This window comes from Athene noctua, chromosome 13, assembly GCF_965140245.1.
Source record: "Athene noctua chromosome 13, bAthNoc1.hap1.1, whole genome shotgun sequence".
Taxonomy (NCBI): Eukaryota; Metazoa; Chordata; class Aves; order Strigiformes; family Strigidae; genus Athene; species Athene noctua.
Genome location: NC_134049.1, coordinates 5,661,051 through 5,674,880, shown reverse-complemented (window position 1 = coordinate 5,674,880; position 13,830 = coordinate 5,661,051). Strand labels below are relative to the sequence as shown.

General features: G+C 43.0%; 1 protein-coding gene across 6 annotated transcripts in view; it reads right to left on the bottom strand.

Moving 5' to 3' along the window:
* ADAMTSL3 (ADAMTS like 3) overlaps positions 1–3,949 on the bottom strand; it is a 189,421-nt gene extending 185,472 nt beyond the window's left edge. For 4 of the 6 annotated variants that reach the window (XM_074917213.1, XM_074917215.1, XM_074917218.1 and 1 more), the window contains exons 1-2: positions 3,703–3,949; positions 2,376–2,470 (exon numbers count right to left, since the gene is read on the bottom strand). In XM_074917213.1, coding sequence (XP_074773314.1) covers positions 2,376–2,470; positions 3,703–3,853 — 246 coding nt within the window. In that variant the 5' untranslated portion in view covers positions 3,854–3,949. Of the gene's footprint in view, positions 1–2,375; positions 2,471–3,319; positions 3,409–3,702 lie in introns of those variants that run through there. The other 2 variants (XM_074917214.1, XM_074917217.1) reach the window with 2 other exon arrangements.
* Positions 3,950–13,830: the final 9,881 nt, after the last annotated feature.

The following is a 13,830-nucleotide window of genomic DNA, read 5'->3' as shown; positions in this document are numbered from 1 at the left end:
ACTACTATAGCTACCAATCTGTCCTTGAGAAAATAATTTTGTCAAACCGGAGACACTGCATATCTGTAAGGGCAGAGTTCAGTTTGGAGCCCAGCTAAGCACCCTGCTGTGCTCGTTACCATGCTACAAAGAATCAGCATGGGCTCCTATAACCAAAGTTAACTTCCATTTCTCCTCAGTAACAGCTACCGCTTTTTCACAACTTCTCATGTTAAAGTTTTCTTTGCGTTACATTCATACCACATTTCCACCACATTCTTTTTAAACGGTCATTATTTTATTCTATACCTGCCTCAAGCAGGATGAAATTAATCAATTGCACATAAGTGACATGACATAGACTTGTGACCTTGCCCAGCATCCAATTGTTTCTAATTGATTAGCTCCAGACATAAGCACTTTAATAGCCAAAAACAACACAAGTGGAAGCTATAGTACAATATTAGGGTAGAATGACTGTGTGTGGTCCATATAGTATGGCCCCAAGCAACCAATTAAAGAATTAATGGTTATTGGATACCAAAAATGTTATGTTAAATAATATAAAATATCTTTAATGTGCCTAAAATTGTGATAAAATACCAAAAACTCAGGAGCAGAAGGGCCTCCTTACAAGACTGGGGTTAAGTGCTAATGACTCAACTATGCCAAATAGATTAGAATAGTTGAAAGGACAATCAAGACCAAAATCTTTGACCTGGATTGAAATGTTCATAAAGCTACTCACAATAGCCTATTGATTACTACAATGTGTTTGGGTTGTTCTTATTATAGAGAGACAAGTGAAGCTGTGCCAAACCATTCGTGGAGAAGAGGAAACTATGCCACTACTGGTTCCAGTTCTACAATAAGAAAAATATGGAAGAAAAAAATACAACAGAAATACTGTAAAAAAAAAAAAGTGTCTTGATAACCAAAAGACCCAAACATGAAGTTGACATTTCCCTTCTCTGAACTTCTACTCTCATCTTGAACAGAATTATGAAGTGAACTTTACATACCACTTTGAGTGTTTTGCAGGGCACGTTAATACAGCATCACTCAACCACTCACACACAAAAATACAAGCTGAAGAGGCACAGCATATCAGTAACATTTTTCTTCTCGCATAAAAAATATGCAAGCAAAAAGCAGAAGATCCCCCTGTTGCCCTATCTGCTTGGACATGTGCTGAATGAACTATGTTTTACTGCACAGTTAATACACATTATTAATTTAATGGCAGGTCCTTTACTCAAGTAACCAGTGTGCTTTCACAGACAGCTGCAGTAACACACATACAAGAGGTGTTCATCAAGAGCAGCTGCCAACTGACTCTCAGCACACAGTGCACTACACAGTGCTCCTGAGGATGGGTTGGAGTCCCATTCCCACTACCTAAAACCCCAAAGTCCCCTCTAAATGGATCACGGCTTACTCAGCTGTCTAGTACAGTCTCCTCAGTTCTTCATACTCCTTTTGAATTTACTTTTGCCTGCTGTATTATCCTTCAATTCAAAATTCTTCAGGATGTCTGTTTATATAATGCCCAGCACACCAGGCTCCAGTCTGAAACCACCATTTCTCAGCATAGCAATAGTACAAACAGAAACTACTACAGTACTTCAGAAAAATGACTCTATTCCAAAAAAATATTTTTCAGTTTATTTAGCTGTCCTTTTCTAAGGAGTTCTGGATTTGGGTGTACTTAAGACTGAAGAATCCTTGAAACGTTGTGCTGTGGGAACTATCAGTATAGAGAATGACATACTATAACAACATCTCTGCCGCATGCCAGCACACCATATTTCTTGAAATACTCACTTCTTGGAACTGATTAGGCTCATGTGTCAGGCAATAGATCAGTTGGCAGCTATGGTTTTCCTCCATGGTTCCTGTACGCATTGAACACTTGAAGCAAAGGCCTTTTTGGACCACCTTTCCTTTCACTCCCTTCCCCCCCAACACTGACTTCCCAGTGCTTTAGATGTTTCCACCCAGGTATTTATATAACTCTTGTCACTTACAGTATCTTAACATTTATCAGGTGATAGACCTCCTGGAGGCAAAGAGCAGCTGTACTGCCTGGAAAGACCCATGGCATTACACATCTGGCAAGATCTCCCTTTGGTCCCCATATAGGAAAGTCAGGTACAATATTACTAGGAAGAGAGAGAGTATCAATTTTCCACATGGATGTCTTTGAAATTCAGTTCAGTGGAAGGAAAACTTTCTCTTTGGGAGCGTTTTATTTACAGTGCAGTTCCTTCAGCAGCTTTGTTGGGTTTTAAAAAAAAAAAAAAAAAAAAAAAAAAAAACATAAAACCAACCAATAATTCAAACTGTGCAGCAGATAAAGGACCAGGTATGACAATAGCAACAAGTTCATTACCTACCTGTAGGTGAGCACAGACAGCAATAGCAAGCCAAGTGATCTCCCAGGAGAGCCCTGCGGCTTTAGGGCTGGCCATCCTCGTGCCTCGGGGCTCTGCTGAGAGAAATTGTTTCAAGTTACAAACAAAATCAAGTGGGCTCCGCCAGAATTTCAATGACTAAAGCAAATTGGGCAAAGGCATGGAACCGGCCTTTGGAAGCAATGCAATGCAAACACCGGAGTTTTGTACTGGCCAGAGGAGCAGAGGAGCGGTGCATGCCATGAGCACAGCCTGCAGGGTTGATGTCGTTCCAATTAGGGAACAGAAAGGGGGAAAAATGAAATGTTTGGGGATGCTGGCAATAGTGGGCAAGTCTGATTATCTCCTGAATGTAGAAGAATTTATGAAATTGGGAACGCCTCCCATCTTGATCTCTGGAAAGTAAAATCCAAGGAGCATAGGATTTCTGATGTACTGTTCCAGCCTTTCACCCACTCAAAGCTGAGAGCCCAGCCCTGGGACTTCCGCAGTTATTTGCGCTGTCTTTGAAAGCTCTGATCATAACAGCTCAGAGAAAAAAAAAAAAAGAAAAAAAAATCCATCATCATAACCATTACAGGGCCAATATGAAAATGTCAGTCACTTTTAGCAAAAAACCTTCAGTTTAAAATGGCCAACGAGAAAAAAAATCATGCAATAATGCTGCTTAATTCTGTTAATTCCTGGTGTCAATGCACCCTCCTGCCTCAGACTATTCATTACTACAGTGATCTCAAAACAGTGAAGTTCCACACACCCGCACACAAACACAACCAGCTCTCCCTCCCTCCCCCAGAAACTCCCCCACTATTTTGCCAAGGCCCACAGCGAACGCAGATCTCTCCTTCAAGAAAGACATCCCAGAGGAAAACCGTCTATCTAACAGTTCCTGCACCTGTCAACTAAACATAATAAAGATTCCTTACAGAAATAAGTGGTTTATTCCCTCCGTCCAGAAAGATTTTTAAAGCTCCCCTTCCTGCCAAAACCTTTAGCGCCCCTGGACGCTTCTGTCACTGAGGAGCTGCAGTCAGCCACGGCAGTAAGAGGGAAGATTCCCTCCGCCCCGCCACGGCCGCGGGGCGCTGCCCAGAGCCACGGCCGGCAGGACCCCCCCGGTGCGGTGCCCGGGCTGCCCAAGGACGGGCTCTGCCCGCAGCCCCCGCCGCGCCCCCTCGGAGGCTCCTCCCGGCCGCCCCCCGCCCGCCCCGCCGAGCCCGCCCGGGGGGCCCGGCCCGCCGCCCGCCCCCCCCCCCCCCCCCGCCGGGACCCGCTCGGGGCCGGCGCCGGGGCCGCCCCGCTCACCCACCTGGTGCGGCGCCCGGCCCGGCGGGGAGCGCGCAGCGGGGCTGGGGCCGCGCAGGAGGCGGGGAGCGGGTCCGGCTCCGCCGGCGCCTCCTTCCCGCGGGCAGGGCAGGGCAGGGCGAGCCTCGGCTGTCACGGCACCGGGGATACAGCATCCTGCATCGCGAGCGGCCGCCCCTCCCTCGCGCCGGGCTCCAGCCCACCGCCGCACCTTCGCCAAGGTCCCACAGGCTGCTGGCGGCCGCCGCGGCCCGGCCCCGGCCAGAGGCGTCCGGGCGCCTCCACCTGCGGCGCGGGGCCGCGGCCCGGCCCCCCCCGCTCCCCCCCCCGCGGCCAGCGCAGGCGGGCGGGCGGCCAAGGAGGCCCCGGCTGCCGAGGCACCGGCGGCGCCCCGGCCCGAGGGGTTCGGCTTCCCCCGAGGGGCAAAAGCTACCGTGAAGTCAGCTCCCACAGCTGATGCAAAGCAGCTTCCAAACCCACAACCGGCCGGCGTCTCATCTCCGAGTAACTCTCGCAGTGCAGCTGCAAATCTGCTCACGCACCCAGGGGGTCTTTAATCACGCTGCCCTCCGCGATATTTTTAGGTCTCCCCCTGTAACTCTGAGGAGCGTGTCTCCCCCGACGGCTTCTGCTCCCGTCCTCCCTCCGAGCCTCGGGCTGCCGGGCGGCAACCCCGGACCCTCTACCTCTGCGCCACGGCTCCCACGGGCGTCCCAAGCTTTCGTCGAGTCCGCTAAAAGCAGCGCGTAGAAAGAGGGCTATTATCCCTGCCACTGAAGTTAAAAATATGCTCCAGTGAACTAAACATAACCGATGAAGAGTTTGTTCAAATATGTTGCACTGGAAACTTTTCCAATCCGTTTAGGTTTCTCCCCAGCACGGGAAAGCGCCTCCTCCATCGTTAGGAACAGAGTGCCCTCTGCTGAAACTAGCCTGGGAGAGGAGCCGGGCGCGGCAGGAGCGGCCCTGGGGGGACCTGCCTGCGCTGCTGGGAGGCTGGGGCTGCTCCGCCGAGGCTGCTCCGCCGAGGCTGCTCTGCCTGCAGGTTCACCCTGACAGCTGAGCTAAGCTGCTCTTGCCAGGCCGCACATTACCACGATACTGGGCTGTGGAACTGCTTAGGACCTGATCCTTTTCTAATGCTGGTCAGCCTAAAGTGTATCAGCTTGCCGGAAAGCTTTGCTTTCCATCTATTTCAGTCGCTACAATTACTCAAACAACCCCATAGTCCTTTAACTGTGACCCCATAGTTATACCCCTGCGATTCTGTCTTCAAAAAAGATATACCGGTGCAAGTCAGCATATACTTCAGCCTCGATCACAAGCGATTTTAAAGCCAGAATTTAGCCATTAGATCAGCTGATGCAGAAAATAAGTTTTCCTGTCCGAAAAATATGGCTTGGCAGTGCTACAAGAAAACAAAAAAGATGTTCACCACCACAGGAGGAAGCTGACCTTCAAGACCTGACATCTCCTTAGGGATGTTTGCCCCATCCCTGTTTAGAATATCACTTCTCAAAATTATTTGCCCTCCATAGTGAGGCTGTCCCCGGGTCCCCGAAGCAAAACCTGCAGAGTGGGCTATTAATTTCTCTGCCAGATAGACGTATTTAGACAAAACAGTTCTTGCTGTGTTCCTACCACTGGCATTAGCCATAGATTACATTGAAAGGCTTGGCCCTCAGATTCTAATAGCATTTTCCAAACTTGAACGCTGGTCAGCATTTCTTTGTTTTTCCCTTTTCCATTGCTACTCATCTCTGTGCTCTCTCCCCTCCCAGCTTACTCCGATACCTTCCTTCAATGCTGCTCCCAGTCATCTGCTTCAGACCAGTTGACTGCGTGCATCCCTAACCATAAAGGATAATCAAACATCGTGTACACAAGTCTTAGAAACATTTGCTCATCTCCTGCAATAAACCTGAGAGTAGAAAAGTTGAGTAATAGGAAGTAGCATAGGCTAGCTCACATCAGATTCAGTGACTTAAGTGAGGCTACTGCTTACACACTTAACTCCTCCTGTGATCTCAGTCCCAGGTTATAGGTTCTATGCCTGAACTTATACATCATGTAAGAAAACTGAAGCACCCGCAAGCATTACCTCTCAGGAAGATTTCAGACAGCAGCATTATAATAAATATTGCAAGTACCTTGTGGTACCTATCTAGTAAAACAGCGACTGGCAATATGTTTTGCCCAAGCTACTGAAATGACATAGCGTTGTTAATCCTGTTCTTCCCCATCACCCATGGTCTGGTTTTGCTTTTATTACATTGAAATCATCATTTTTGTGTGGAAGATGAGCACTGAGGAAATAACAGTATTTGGAGCATAAAACCAGCCTCAGCCTACTACTGAAAACTATACAGGGTTTCAGACAGCTTTTAACGGGGCATTTTCCTATGCAAAGCTCATTCTCATTGAATACTGATTTTTTTTTTTTGTCTCCCTTATCCAATTTATTTAATTTCTACACCGCAGCCTCTCTCCACATCCCTGCCACTTCAGTCTTTTCTATGTAGACTTCCAGTGAATCTGGAAGCTTTGAGATTTCGACTCCTGGTGGAAGTTTCCATAACCTCTTCCACTAAGCCAAACAAAAACTGAATGAAACTCAGGTGTCTAGGCAAGATCTGTTTGAAAACAACCACTTCAAAACTCACAGCACCTGCAGCTCCACAGCAGACTCCTTCGATACACACCACCCTAAAGTTAAAAGCCACAAACTTACAGGTTCTGGACACCTAATTTTCATCCCTGGAATTCTGCAAAAACTAATTGACCATTCAAGTTTAAAAGAAATCACCCTTTTCTAAGGATAATTATTTCACATTTTAAATTTAACATTTAACTTCTCTTCTGCTTACTGTCTTGCCTATATGGATTATAAACCCTTCAAGGCAGGAACTATAGTTCTTTGCCTACTACATTACATTTACACAACCTCTGGTCCAGTGTCAAGTCCTTTAGGTATTACCTTATGGGCAGTTTTTACCACACAGTCTTCTAATTCCCACACGTGCCATATTAGCTTGGCAGAGTTGGTATCAGATTTTGGAGTAGGAAACTATAGCGATGCTCTTAATGCTCGGAGTTCACATGCATAATTCCTGTATTTGCCTCTTGTTATTAGCAATGCTTTTTTATTGTATATATGCTTTTCTTTCACTGCTCGCTAAAATATGCATCATTTAAATGACATTGAATATGACAGCTGTTAAGCCCTTACTGCTCATAAAATTGTGAAATACGGACATTTGCACTTATTTCATTGAACACATAAGAGTGATCTCGTCCATCTGTACAGCTGGCATGGTCTCTCACGAGGAAGCTGTTTGGAAATATGATGGTTTTATCCTTCGGTTTATACTGACTTAAGACCATGTGTCTTCACTATCGAACACAATCATGAAATATTTTGTCATTTGTTGATTTACATTCAATTGCAACAGAAAATGTCAACTTACACTCAATAGTGCAGGCAGAAATGGCAGAGAAAAAAGATTCTGCAAGATACAGCTAAGGGCAAAATTGAAGAAAATTAAATCTGGTCTGGTAAACAAAAACCTCTGTTCAATCACATGATAACCACCAGATTTCACTCTCTCAGTGAACATTAATAGAAAATCTTCACATCTGAAAGAAAAACCACATTTCTCTGTTTATCTTTATCCTGAAATGCAGGTATACATACTTCTTCAGCAGACTCCACTTTTATATAAATATTCTCTCAAAACAAGTTCAGCTAAGCAAATCTGATGATCATGAAGGCCATTCTTTCATCATAACAAAAGTCAATACTACTCAGGAAAAATATGTTTGGCTAAACTACAAATTTTAAATCCATTGAAACAGTGCAGAACAACATTTGGCTCATAAATCAGGATTATGTCTAATGAATACCAAACTGGAAGTATCCTGCCGAGGCCCCATGCAGAAACTGAATTTTGGTTTGAGGCCTTAAAGTTATCAGTAATAGAGCTGCACCTGATTGACTAATAAAAGGAAAATGTTACACTTCCTGTAACTAGAGTCATGAGAACCCTGACACAGTATAATCAGTTCTTTGGCCCTGTATTGTATTTGTACTGGGTGCCTGTTTACCCTGAAATAACAAGGTCTCTGGGGCAGAGAGCAATCATGCACTGTCACACTTCACAACTATGTTATACCCTATAAAGAATAAAGCCTCTATTAGTATAAAGGTACAAAGTTCAGCCACAGTACCGTGTCTTTGATTTCTTGGTGTTAGGGAATTCATTGCGTTTCACGTTGATCCTTGCCCTGGGCTTTGAAAATGGCTCCATCAATATAGTAAGTAGAAAAAAATTCTTGTGGCTTAAAGAAAGCAAAACTACTTATGTATAGACCTAAACATTACAGAAGAAAACTACTGTCTTCCTCTCAGTTGGTGTTTAAATGAATCTAGCATTAACCAGTACAGTATATACAAATGGTCACTATTTCAAGTATTTGAATAAATATTTGTCCTTTCTTGTCTTTTAAATTCCCTTTTATCCTCAAGCAAAACAACTTGTGAGTCATTTGCATATTTATGATCCTGTACAGTAGTAACAGATCCATTAAATTTCATGACTCTCCAGAACAAACACATCTTGCTTCAGATGGCACATACTTACTTTTTGTTGTAGTTCAGTGTTCATAGCCCTAACTAAAATGTCAGAATCGACATTTTGAGGTAAATTTATAATAGACTTACATAATCATTTTGTGGGTTTGCAGCATATCTTCTCAAAATAATATAGGTGCTTATTGTCAGCATAATTATAAAATATGAACTTGTATAGATGAAGACTGAATGCAGATAAGGCAAAATGAAAAATTAATTGCAGCAGTAAACCAACTTCAGTTTATTTACATATAGTTGTGTGTTCTTTAACAGCTTTTTTTTTCTGGTTTGCAAAAAAATGCAACCCCACTGAGGACTGTGGATAGGCCAGATTTGAATTCCTGAACTTGTATGCCGTTTTCTTCTCATGAAACAGGGACAATGATCTGTTTTCCTCAGTCTGTGATGGTTCTTCTGTGATTTTTAGAAATAAAATGTTATTGAGTGCTATGTGAAGGAGGCAACACATTTGGTGAATAGAGGGGCTCTGAGGAAATCAGTTATGTTGCAAGCCATGAGCAACAGACAAAGGTCAGCAGGACAATTACTGCCCTCACTGTAATGGTTCACTGGGGAAAGACAAGGAGAATAAAGCAGGTGACCTGCATCTCAAGATGACTTGTGCATGTCCCTACACGAATATCTAAAGAAACACACCAGTATGGAAACAGAAGAGGAGAACATAAGCAAGGAGCAAGCAGTGAGATGAAATAAAGAAAAGGTCAAGGTTGGAAGAAATACATGATACATCATTGGGAGGAATACCAGTGACAAAGACAATGCAGTTAAAAAAGCAGAAGCTGAACGATTAACATAGGAAAATGCAGTAAAACCAGAGGAGAGAATGTGCATGGGTAACAGTTCAAAGATCTAAAAATTAAATTCCCCAAACAAAAATGAGGTCACTGGAAAATAGCTTCAGAAAAGTGACATTGTGCATCAAATGTCTAGCAGTAAGAGGACCAAAATTTCCACTTTCTCACATACATTCTGTGTCTCAATACAAATATAGAAAAACCTACAACAAAACCCACAACAGAAAACGGTCGCACACTGCTATAAGCTTCTGGGGGTGGGAACAAAGCAGCAAACAAAACCTAAAGCCCAGACCAAGAATGCGATAGCGTACTAACCGAGGATAGAACCCCTAGCTCTAGCTATACAGTTGAAAGTATATGTGAGAACAGAAAGCGAGTTCAAAATTAATTTTTTATTCTTCTGTTCACTTCTAGGAAAAGCATCCATTCTCCTCACCACAGCCTGGCTGCAGCCCAAGTGCTCAATATTGAGTGAAGTACTGAGTCAAGTGCAATGACAGTGGGATAAACTATTTGCTCTCTATGAAATGGATTCAACTCATCTCAATTTAGCAATGTTGCCTGGATATAAATGAAGACATTTTTGTTACTATATTCTACTAAAAGAGATGGAAGTGACTTCATTTTCACAAGGGACTCAGATTTGTCTTAGCTTTGGTGGATCTGAGGTGGTTCCCAGCTCTTGTGGGAGGTAGCAGATGTGCTCATTCTTATTAACAGTCAGCAATGACATAATTGAATACAATCTATTTGACAATGAATAAGGAAAAAGAAGAGCTAGAAAGATTTGATGGATGGAGAGAAAGTAAGTTTGTAAAGGTCCAGATTCACAGTTTGGAGCTATATAGTCACTGGAAAAACAAATTATTTTCCACTTTCCTTCATATTTTTCTCCTTCACTGGCTCTGTTGCCTTATACTATGAGAACCCTTCATAATCTGTGACATTTCGTCAAAGTCCGACACAGCTATCAGGAAAAGCCTATAGAACAAAATCTTATTTTTTGCAGACCCATGCAGTACCCAAGGCCTCTTTCCTTCCTCATTCTGTATAGATATTCCTTACAGAAACTAAGATGCATTCTACATAAAACTGGAAAAGAGCTTATATCTTCCGACAGTGAGCCAGATTCTAGTCCTAGTGGTACCAATATAAACTGTATATGGGAACAGCTTCTCTGCATTTGTACATGAAAGTAGAATTTGGTCACTGCAACTGGAAACTAGGACAGCCTAAGACAGCACCTTATCAGGCGTCACCTCCAAAATATTGCTATCAGGTATATTTTCTATATTTCATGTTTTACCAAACAAAATATATAGTTTACTTTTGCATCTGGTAATACCACAAATAATTCCATTCCTTTACCTATTACCAACTTAGAGAATGCAGTTGTTGCAACACAGGCAAAATCCACTGTAACCAGCCTGACTTGTCCTACTTAACTAGACAAGTAGGGGCAGATCAAGTACTACACAGGAGGATCACTTGTGCAGTTACATGTTTCAGGAAAGAACTTCTCCACCTCTATATACTACCAAAGACATAGAAATAGCCCTTTAACCTTTCTGGTGGGTAATCTCTAAATTTCTCAGGGAGCCTCCATACCTATTCTAGTACCGTGGCAACCATTATCAGGCTAGTAGAACTCAATCCGTCTTCATTAGCTCTGGACATAGGTGAGCAACTACCATCTGCCTGTAAACAAACTGCTTAGTAAAGTGTTTCTAATGCATCAGAGTAATGCCACTTGAAACAGCATTACAATTATATGTACAGATTTCTTGACCTATCACAAAAGCTGTCCAGCAATAACTTGTTTTGCTTCCAGTGGATATTTAGGAAGAGACCCTCAAAAATTACAGAGCAGAAAGACTATCGGAGAAAAGCACTAAACTGCTATAACAGTTTCTGTTGTCTATTCTGACTCTGCATCTATGCCTACACTTGACAGCACAGTATTTTCACACTACTCAAGCCTATCCATTTGCTGTACATAGCCTCAAATATATTTAACACTTGAAAAGTAGATATAAAATCAAACATTTTGGATTAAGTCACGAAAAAAGCCTAAAAATAAATACTACTATTAGCAAACTTGTCCTTACTTAAGTATTTAGCAGTTATTGCTCTTCACAGCCTGTCATCTACGAAGTGGCAAGGTCCATTTGCTTCCTGATGAATAGAGAGCCAAGTCAGGTAGCCAGGCTGGCAGAGTAGGGGCCCTGTCCCACTGCTCCTGGCTAGAATCCACAGGGCTAGAGATGGCAACCAGAGTGTGCAGAAAGCCCAGGCAAAGTTACAGCACCTAAAGAGGTACAAGGTCAAGCCAGAAAAATCAGCCCACGGGCCAACAAAGCTTCTAACTAGGTACAACAATAACAAAGCTTAAAGAGGGGCTGAAGGCCAGGCCAGAGCTTAAAAGGAGTTTCTGCACCTGTGGGCAGAGGCGTGGGCAGAAGCCCCAGCTGAGGCTGGTCAAGGATGTTAAGGCATACGGGTGCACTCAGAGCCCTGACAACAGTCTGGAACCAGTACTAGCAGATTGCTCACAGGTGGTTAGAATCAGTTAGCAGATTCTAGGAAAAGAAAAGCAAAAAGTTCAGTTGACTTCTTCCTGATTGTCATTGTGCCTCTGCACTGCTGTATTTTTTTCACTTAATTTCATCAGCTCCAGATCAAGGCCTGATGAAGACACATGAAGAAAGTCCACAAATATTTTAAATTTGTCTTTAGATTTTTAATTCTAACTTTGTGGATTCTGCTAGTACTGTTTAAATTTCCCATATCTAGATTTTCCTGCAAAAGGGCTATTTGTAGGAAAGCTTTTACTCTGCTTTAGTCTGGGATATATACCTTTCCCCACAATTTTTCCTGATGCCCTCCATATCTTTATACTCGAAACAATAGGAAAAGATGGTACAGGCTTATCTCTGCAGGAATCCTCAGCTACACTTGTGGTCTAAGCAGTACAGATTACTGTTTTAGTCAAAGTCAGAAAAAAGTCAGAAATAAAAGAATCAGTAACAGACTTCCATTTCACTCTTTTTAAGTTGCCACCTTCTGTTCTTGCATAGGGATAGTAGGTGAAAAATACAAAAGATAAAACTAGCTCAGGCTATTTTTGAACTATTTCTTTCAGCTGTTTTTGTTTGCACTATTACAAAGCTTTGGCAGGCAAGGAAAATATTCTTAGAATAGCAGATTTCTTGCTTTGTTCTGCATCTGTTCCAAAACCATACAATTGTATTTGAACAGCTGGCCAGTAACATGCCACTATCAAACATGACAATGACATACTGTCACAGTGTTCTTTGTAGAGGACTGAGGTTTCAAAGTTGAGGTAAACCCTCAGATGTAGACATCTTGGTCTTAGAGGTACATATTCAGACTGAAATCATACTTATCATTTTTCTTGAATTGAGCTTTCTATTGGCAATGAAGAACAAACAAGTACTCATTATATCAAAATAAAAAAACTGGAACTGCTCTGCAGAAAAATAATTTCCTGGTGTTGTTGCTAGGACTAGAACCAGAGGAGCTCAGACTGGCCATACATCATTACCACGCTGCATGCTGTTTTAGAGTTTTGAACTTGTGTTTTATTTTATACATAAATGTGTAAAGAATTTCCAAAAAAACCCTTGAGGAGCATCCGTATTTCCTTCTATGTCTTCGTCTACTTTGTAACTTTATGTCCAAGGGTATATATAACCTAATTCTAATACACCCAGCTACAATCTTGGGGCCAACTATTGTTCTTCTATGTTATCTGCCTGCTGGCCTACAAAACGAAGCTTAAATTTACACCTAGAACCTTCACAAAATGTATCTTTACATTTAAAGAACTCTTAAGAGGATGCAAAGGCTCTATTTCTGCGTGGGAAATAACACTGACCTAAGCTAACCTTGAAAGTGAAGTTTCTTGTAACTGCTGCAACAAACAGTGCAATTAACAGTTATATTAACGGTCAGAGATATTTATGCTTATGCTGAGGTCTGCTTTCCAAAATGTAAGTGGAAAAGGGTAAATTAATTAGCTGCTGGAGAAAACTGACAACTATCACAGTACACGTCACTACTAAAGAAGTGCTGAAGCAACTTTCTTATTGAACGATTTTTATAAAATCTAATTAGTGTAAGGCTTTGCAGACTGCTTCGCATGTTTGTCTTGATGTGGGTTCCCTTTCCTTTTTCGTTCTTGCTTCTGCTCACACGTCATCTTTTAACTGAAACCCTGTAGCACTGCGGTGGCTGACAGCCACCACAGCCTAACCTAAAAGCTCTGAACGCCAACAACAAAACAAAAAAGAGCACGGCCTAGCTTATTTTCATCAGCTGAACAAATCGCAGAAAAAAACAGACAGAACAGGAAGGACACTGACACGACAGCATGCTGGAGCGTGAGCATCCCTTCAGCTGTCACGCAGCCTCCTAAATCCGGGATTATTTTTTTTTTTTCTACGCCGACCCTTTGCACCGGTTTGTAAAAACGCCGGGCTGCCGTCTGCTTCTGACAGCTCCCTCCGCGCCCCTGCCAGGCCGCACCATGGGGCTGATGAGATGCAGCAAGGCGTGTGGAAGAAACACGATAAATACGTAAATAAGAAAGCAGCCCGTCCGTGCTGCCCAGGGCGCGGCCCTAGCCCTTTAAGCTGCCCGCCCTCCGCGGCGGCAGCTGGCG